This window comes from Morone saxatilis, unplaced genomic scaffold, assembly GCF_004916995.1.
Source record: "Morone saxatilis isolate NCDOM2014 unplaced genomic scaffold, NCSU_SB_2.0 Contig3, whole genome shotgun sequence".
Classification (NCBI taxonomy): Eukaryota; Metazoa; Chordata; class Actinopteri; family Moronidae; genus Morone; species Morone saxatilis.
Window position 1 is genome coordinate 22523348 of NW_023339873.1, and position 8799 is coordinate 22532146.

Below are 8799 nucleotides of genomic sequence, written 5' to 3' on the forward strand. Positions count from 1 at the left end.
TATCATATTCGAAAAGTCCTGAAAGTCTGCGCACAGCTAACTTGTGGCGAACCTTGGCGAATTTTTGGGTCTTGTACATGTGCATGGAAAATGGCTCGATAGCGCCCCCTACAAATTTTATTGCACCAGTCATTTCAGCTAGCTACCTCACTAAAGCTAACTTTTGTGATAAAACTACACCATGTATCATGTATCATGTTAATTATTCATATACTCAGTATTGCACTTATAATGTACCAAGTTGTAGTCAACTGCAGGTTGTCTTCCTATCACCTGTCTCTCGTCTCGTCTCGTCTCACAAAATGGAGGGAAGAGTCGTGTTGGTTTATCAAGTTAGCTTATAATGTTACAACTACTTACTACACAACTTGATGGGTTAACGAAGCTTGTTGCTGAAATGTTAGGTAATGTTAAGCTAACACATCTTAAACTTTTAGCTAACTATTTTTTTCATCTATCAAAAACAATATATATATATTGTATAACACACCGGTAGTTATAATGCATACTATCTAAAATACAGAACCATACAGCATGAATGGAGCTTCTAACCAAAATCTTCAAGAGTGTGGCTGCACATGCGCAGAAAGTACGGACAGTTTTTTTCTAATTATTTTGAATTGAATGAAATTAACTTTTTTAAACAATGGGTAGATTAAAACATGTAACATTTACAAGGGTATCGGCTGATGTCTGTGCTCCCAAGGCCAATAAAACAAATCTGCAGGCAGCCTTGTCAGTGTGAGTCAGTCTGTTGTTCAAAGGGTTCAAATTCTGTGTATTATTTGGATGTTCCTTGAAAGAAACTAAAGACGGGTGATGATAGTTGTGTTGATGCTGATGATTTGTTCTTCCTATAGATCTACATCTTCTATGGCACAAGATCCAATGCCGAGTTTGTCATCCACAACGGCTTCTTCTTCCAAGACAACGCCCACGACCGAGTGAAGATCAAGCTAGGTGTTAGTAAGAGCGAGCGCCTCTACGCAATGAAGGCCGAAGTGCTGGCGCGAGCCGGCATCCCAGCGTATGTCCCACTCTTTTCACTGTTTGAAGCTTTTTGTTCTCCAGTCAAAGGACAATCATTCCTCCCCTTCCTACGTCTCTACAAAGACAGTGCTCATAAGTGACTGAATCTGCAAACTAGGCCTGAAGCATTTTAATATGGGTCAAGAAGAGCTTCTCATGACTAACTCCATGCACCTTTCATATAGCCGTAGTGCCCCTTCCAGCAGTAGATATTTCAACCAATTAGGCCCCCCTTTGGCGTAATTGAAACACATAATATAAATGTTGCAGCAGATTTATTTTTTCTCTCTCTCTCTCTCTCTCTCTCTCTCTCCCCCACCCCACCAAGTATCAATTTACCATCCGCCCCAACACTTTCATCACCAAGAAGCTTAATCATTTTATCATTAGCCCCTTAATTTTATGCAGCATTCTCTGCTTGGCATTTTTAATCAGACGCCTTTTAATCTCTTATTGATGACAGTCTAAATCTCAACAGTGGAAATTAAATGAAACAATCCCTGTTGTTGCCGCGGTGCCGCCAGATATGTTCGTAGATCATTTTTAAAGGAAACCGCATTAGATATAGCATCAGGCCTCGCTGAGATGTTGAGCACTATCATCAGACTCTCTTTTTACAATGTGGAAATCACTGTACTTTATTCATTTAACACTGGAATCAAATGAGTACATTTGACTATTCATTCATCGTTTGTAATTAGCTCTTCCCAAGTCTACAAAACCTTTTTAAAGGTCCAGTGTGTAACATTTAGGAGGGTCTATTGGCCAAAATGCAATATAATATTCATAGTTATGTTTTCATTAGTGTATAATCACCTGACCAATTTGTTGCGAAGTTTCACCCTTTTTAATCTGGTTTACCATGGGGGTATGAGCCCCTAAAATGTGTAAATTCATACTTTGTCAGGTCTGTCTGCACAACGAACTAACTGCTAACTTATTTCGTGGTAAAAGTAAAACCGAGAGCTGAAATCAAGTAACGCACACATATTTTCAGCACTTACTAGGTGGTGCAAATAAACAGATACAAGTGGGCGTGGCACTGCCTTGGCTCGCAGCAGACACATTCTCAACTCCGAGCTCTACTCTTTATAGCAGAATCTGGTGTGAGTACGGGTGTTTATTCCTCCAGAAGCTCCGGCTCTGTCCTCTGCTCCTCCTGCAGAGCTCCCCGGGTTCAAGCTGCTGTATGTGGGCCAGCAGCAGCTCTGTCTGTCTGCTCCTTCCCACACAACACTTTAAAAGCTCTTTGATAAGCGCACACTTTCCACCCATGCAACTCATTGTATAGTAGTTGTATCTGTAGTTTCTTCTACATGCTTGAAAGGCAAGCAGTATTCAAATGGTTGCAATCTGCATCTTCACTGCTAGATGTGACTAAATCCTACACACTGGTCCTTTAGAGAAAGTGCATTACAGTGCAGCTTTTTCTACAAAGAGTTAACTTCCCTTAACTAGATGCTGTATTGCTGGAGCAGTGGACAGAGGGATAATTTAACTGGAGGAGTAGGGAGACGCTTGTAATGTGTTTGTGCGGTGTAATAATGTCGACCCTGTGCTACGGATCGCCACATCGATCACTTTGCTGAAATACGGTGGAAATATTGTCATATCCCAAATTACTTCAGTGTGTAATGTTATGATGCGGAATGGATTCTGCTGAGTCCTGGATCATACTTGTTTCATATATTTCCTGTCACACTGCTGACTTTCACCAGCCTGAGAAATACTCCAAACTGCAACATTAATATAATGTTTAGAGAGACACAAGAAAGACGAGAATTAGATGTGATAGAATCAGATGAAATGCAGGCAGAGGTTGGACATTTCATAGTTGCTATTGTGAAAATGCAGCTTATTCGTGTGCAAGAGCTCAAAACTTTTGATTTGCTTCTTCTTTTCCTGCCCAGTTTATCTTATAAATTAATCTTACTAATTATTAATTATTTTTTTCTTGGCTTAATTGTAAAGCGCACACCAGAAACCATGGTTTATTTTAATTTTTTTTTTAATTAACATTATCCTTCACAAAAAGACACTTACAGCTTGTTTATACTTAAAGGAAACAAATTCAAAATTATGTTTGATTACTTTTTTTTAATAATTACAACAGTTGATTAAGAAAAGGCTTTACACATATTGAATAAATATAGAATTAAATGTATATATATTTTAGCATATAAAGTTTAAAATGTTGTACAGTTTATAAGTTATTAGAGCCTGTCATCAGCAGTGCAGCAATAATACAGTTTTGTTCTAAGTGTTTTTATTAAGTACTTATAGTAATTATTGTATTAATTATCAATAGTTCATTGTTATTGTTACTATTGAGTTCAAATTTCAATCAATCTTTCTATTCTAAATGTATATTTTTGGCAGTGCTAAAATTGATAATTGATAAATGTAAAGTCTGTATATATCTGTTTTTGTTATGCATTAGGTAAAAAGAAAACTGATAAATGATCTCATTTGTTTTTATGTCATGTATTAGTCTGGCTATTTAGAAATACGCTTACATGCGTTCTTTCTGAGAGTCAGATGAACAGATTGTCCATCCCATGAGCGAGAGTCAGGACATGGTTGGCTTACCATGAAGACTATAAGCATAAGGAAAGAGCTAGCCTTGCTCTGTTCAAAGTGGACAGAGCCAGGCTGGCTGTTTCCTACTTCTTTAAGCTAAAATAAGCTAACCATGTGCCTAACTCCAGCTCTGTACTGACACAGATGTGATCTGAGGTGTGAGAATTTTTATTACAGGCTTGTTGTTCTGTATGACGAGTCTCTTATAACACAATTCAACATGTTTTATATGTAAACAATCCACAGGAATGCTCAGGTATTTATCGTGTTTATCAACTAATATGTTGGTCTGTATGTTTGTGTTTTGCAGGTCCTGTATCTTTGCTCTTCACTGTAATGAACCCCCCATTTCAGCCCAGCTCCTAGCCTTCCTCAGAGTCTTCTGCATGACCGAGGGTAAGACACTGACAGACACACCTCTATGGTAGCGTACTCTAAAACAAACCACGCCACAGTTTCCGACTGTCCTCCGAGACCATCGTCAAGCGACTGCTTCCTCCACACATCAGTGGGTGGGAAGAGATGGAAAAGAGGTGGAGGTAGAGGGGAAAGAGAGGGGAAGAGCAAGGCCTGTCCATTCCTGAGCCGGTTAATTGATCAAGGCATGCCAGCAGATGTGTGGAAGGAGCAATCCACCAGGGGGTTTGCAATATTCATTGGCATGTATGCAGAATGGCACCAGTGTCATAAATCCCCAATCACACAAGGCCATATCCACCTCTGTCACAGGACTCCTCTTCAGGACCCCGCTTGATATATTATTCACATTTTTTGCTACATGTTAATTTTTAAAATGGCTCCAAAGCCTTTGGATGTGTATGTGGTGAGGGGTATCATCTCCTGCACGCACATGTGTGCTGACATTTCTTAACAGATGTGACATGATGGAATAGTGTGCGCACACAACTGGGGTGCTGCAGTTCGCCTCTTTCACCTTCCCATGCAACTAAGACCTCAGTTCAAGACTGCATGTTTTGACAGAATTTTAAAGGTCCAGTGTGTAACATTTAGGAGGATCTATTTTATCTACAGACTGTGTCTGTATATAAAACAGTTAAATTCTAAGGTAACAAGAAAACAGCACTTCCTATGTATACACTAATGACTAGTAGTCGACTAAGAAAATACAGTAGATTAGGGTTAGTAACTGATTTTGTGATAGACATCTGAATAGGTTGCAGTAAGGCAAACCTTTGTCATAATTGAGTGCATGTGAGGAAAAAACATTCAGTTATGTCGGACAGGATTTGTGAAATTTGTGAAATGTCTCGAAATTTTGATTTGTTGTAATAAGTTACGCTCACTTTAATCAATCAATACCATATTTCATGCAGCAATTAAAGATCTAGCAAATCAAATTTCATACAAATCCATGCAGCTGATTTTGAGATATAAAGTTTTTCGCATTTGTAGTGCCCCCTAGTGGCAGAATATTACAGAACTGCCCAGCAAAGCTTGGGCCTAGCATCCAATCAGTTCGACTGACAGACTGTTTATGCAAAATTGTTTATGCTAATTTCAAAACCATATTCAGATATGCAAAAAAAAAAAACTTTATCTGGATTTGTCCAGATGTGCTATGTAAGCAATTTGATGAAATTTGTAGCAGTAGCGGGGAAAAATGGTTTGGACAAAATTCAGGAACCAGATCCTGACCTCTGTGTCTTTCTCTCATGAATATGATCGTATTTGACTTTTCGTTCCTAGAAACAAAGATCCGGGACCGGGAAAAATAATTTCTTGTGTCCTGGTAGGATCCCATTTCTATAGCAAGTGTGCATCTAAAAATGTGTTTTCTGTTTTGTTAATGGCAAGGCAAAACTAACTGCCTTCCTATAGGTTCACATGTGCAAACCGATTACCTTTTATTAGGGATGGGAATCAAGATCCGGTTCCTGTTCAAAAATTGTAATCGTATGCCTCCAATGTTATCGTTTCTTTTATTGATGCCAGTATGTTTTTCTGACAGTTAGGAATTGTAAAACTATGACATTGTGCATCTACGCTCCTGGAAACCTGGAGACAAGAAGGAGTCATGGGGGAGAGGGATGAAGGGTCCAAAACGTAGCCTCAACAAACAAAGACTGAAACTACTAATAAGCAGAATTGAAAAGAACGCCATCAGTATCAACAAAATCTTATCTCTTCTCATTCCTACCTTTTAGTCAACTTCCACTTCACTTCACTTCTAACTTTTCCCTAACAGTTATCTTGCCGCTGGGCTTTGGTTTCTTATGAAGAGATGCTAACATTTAGTTTGATTTCAGAGGAACTGAAAGACTACCTGCTCGGAGATCGTGCCATCAATAAGATCTTCACCCTGGGCAACAGCGAGTTCCCTGTCAGCTGGGAGAATGAGATCAAGTTGTGGACTTTCCTAGAGACCCGAGCTGCTCTGCTGCTCAAGACCTACAAGACCACATCAGAGGTCAGTCAGCTGGAAGTTATGTTGAAAGTTGAAATGTGGGGTGTCTGACTGCAGGGGTGTTGAGGGTTCAGTGTGGTGCAAACAAACTATTTCTAACCTAGGGTCATCAAAGCAATCGAAATGTGTTTATACCTCTCCCAAAATCCAAAGCATGATTGGTGGATTTTCAATTCCAGAAAGTTAGGATGCAGCCTCTCCCAATTCCAAAGTCAGACAGATGCAGGGGGAGCTTTTTGAAGATCCAACAAATACTTTTAATTGTGTGATTGTGTGATATTGCAGTTTGTTATATATTACCTTCTCTCTATAACTCTTTGTCATCTTCCCCTCCCTCTTTCTCCTGCTTTTTTTACCTCTTAACTCCTGGTCTCTTGTAGGAGGACCGCTCCATGCTTGAGAAACCTGATCTATCTCTCCATTCTCGCGTGGCGATCCAGCTCCGCCTGGCCGAAAAGCAGATCCTGGAGAAGGCGTCGGCCAGTGGACGGGCTAAACGTCTGCACTTCCAGAAGAAGCTGGAAGAGGGCGCTCCGTTGCCTCTCTACGAGGAAAGCGATATCGCTTTGCTGGAGAATACTGACACAGATGCAAAGCTTCCTATTATCCTGCGCCAGCTGGAGGAGGTTGAAGAAGGCCAGGAGATCCAGGTGGAGGAGCACAGTCACCTCCTGAATGGGGAGAAGGCAATGTATGAGATGGGTATGGAGGCTAATGGACAGGAGGAGGATCAGGAGAAGGTCAGCAAAGATGTTAATTCAGCTTTGGACTTGATTGGAAGTTCAACCCAGAAGGGCGAAAGGGAAGTGGCTAATCTAAGTGCCAGTCGAACTGAAGAGAATCCCAAAGAGAACGGTGAATAAACATAACCCACTTACTGCCACAGCCTATGCTATTTATTAATTTTTGTGTCTCTTAAAGGAAGAAAATATAGAAGCTGAAAAAAAATTGAATTCAAAGTCGCTGAACTTTTCCGACTGTATGTTCATCCAGTGTGGCTTTTCTTAGTTGTCCACTGCTGGACAAAAATGCTGCCAGTGTGTCCCTCAGCCTTCTCTTCAGAACAGGATTTGATTCAAATTTGCTTTTGTTTTAAGTTTGAAACGTAGGTTTACATTGAAACATTTTGAAGCCTACAGCATTGGAAAAAAGCAAGAGGGGACACCACAAACTGGTTCAAATTGTTAGGTGAAGAGAAAAAAAAACTAATGGAGTGAGGTGAAATGTTATTTCCGCAAAGCCAAAATCCCTCTAATCTTTCGAATTGGTTGGTTTATTACTGCAGTTTGTCTCCATATATGTCCAGTATGTTTTGAGTTGACAATCGTATTCTCTAGTGTATTTTGTGGTGTGCTACTGAGTTAAGACCACCACTGCCCTCTATTCCCTGTTTCCCTGGTTAAACTAATCTCAAGCTAAATAATTAATAAAAAACATAATATGCTCTCATTAGCCTTTGAGAACGCTTGTTTTAAATTGATGGTAACTGTTGTGGTTCAGTATGACAGGCCAAAATGGAAAATAGTTTTTGCTTTCTCAATGAAACCTTTTTTATTTTTACCATCAAAATGTGCATTTTCTATCATTACATAGTTGCAGCCCTCATTAAGGAACATGTTTTATTTTGTGTTTAAAAAGTATCTATGAATGTACTCAGTTTACATTGCAGTTAATATACACATATATGTCGCTAAAAGGGAGTGATTAGTGACCCGGTGATCACTGTTATTGCCCCTGAGAAAGCCATATACAACATTGAGGACTTAGTGAGACATGATGATGATGACGACTTTGTCCTGTTGGAAACATTTTGTTCGACTGCCTTAAAATTAGGCAATTTCAAGATGACACTATTTGTATGAAAAACACGGAAGCAGTTTGTATTAACTGTAGGGGTGGCCCCAACAACTCTGAATGTATACTGATACAAATAACTGATACTGACTGAATCCCTGACAGTCAATGCAGCGTAGGGGAAAATGTGCAATTTTGGCCAGTTAGAACATTTTACCTTATTGCGTACTTCCTGTTTTAACCACTGTCTCACCTCAATTTCTCACCCATTGTGTATAGTTATGGGTGAGACGATGAGGTGGAGGAGGGACTTTGTGCTTCAACTGTACTACAGTAATTTAGGGTCACAACTTTGTTTATAGGGCTGCTGTGTGTGGCTCACTTTTATGTAAACGATAATGATGATTGATAAAGTTTGACAAAATAATAAAGTCAGTGTCCAACTACTAGTTTTTTCATCAGAATATATATGCCCAATTCTGATTTATTGGTCAGATCAGATTTTTTTCTTTGGCTGTTCACATTATTTTTTGAATGTGGCTGGTATCTGATTCCAGTGTGAACACGTCACGGTACTGAAGTGACCCGCATGATATGGAAACACATTAAGTGACGTAAAAGTCACATGAATTCTGATATCAGACTAAGGTCGCATTGCAACCACCACATATGAAAAGGGCCCAAATCAGAATTAAAACGTTTCTGCTGTTCACACTGTCATGAAAAAACAGATCTGAGTCACATATGAGAAATGAAAAAATCTAATTTGGGTCACTAGTGTCTGCAGTGTGAATGTAGCCATATTTGATTAGCTAACTTTAGTGTAGTCCTAGTTGTATACTGGGAGAGATGCTTGTTTTTGGCATTGGATGTCTCCGACTTGGCAACGGGAGATATTCTAGTCCGCTCAGCTATGAGCCAGAGAGCTAACGTTATGCTAGCAAGATTCAAAGTCAATAACACTGCGTACG

General features: G+C 39.6%; 1 protein-coding gene across 1 annotated transcript in view; it reads left to right on the forward strand.

Moving 5' to 3' along the window:
* Positions 1-8272, forward strand: part of setd3 (SET domain containing 3, actin histidine methyltransferase) — a 17487-nt gene extending 9215 nt beyond the window's left edge. The window contains exons 7-10 of the mRNA XM_035673809.1: positions 861-1027; positions 3920-4005; positions 5877-6037; positions 6415-8272. Of these exons, the coding sequence (XP_035529702.1) occupies positions 861-1027; positions 3920-4005; positions 5877-6037; positions 6415-6897 (897 nt within the window). The 3' untranslated portion in view covers positions 6898-8272. The remainder of the gene's footprint in view (positions 1-860; positions 1028-3919; positions 4006-5876; positions 6038-6414) is intronic.
* The last annotated feature ends 527 nt before the right edge of the window (positions 8273-8799 follow it).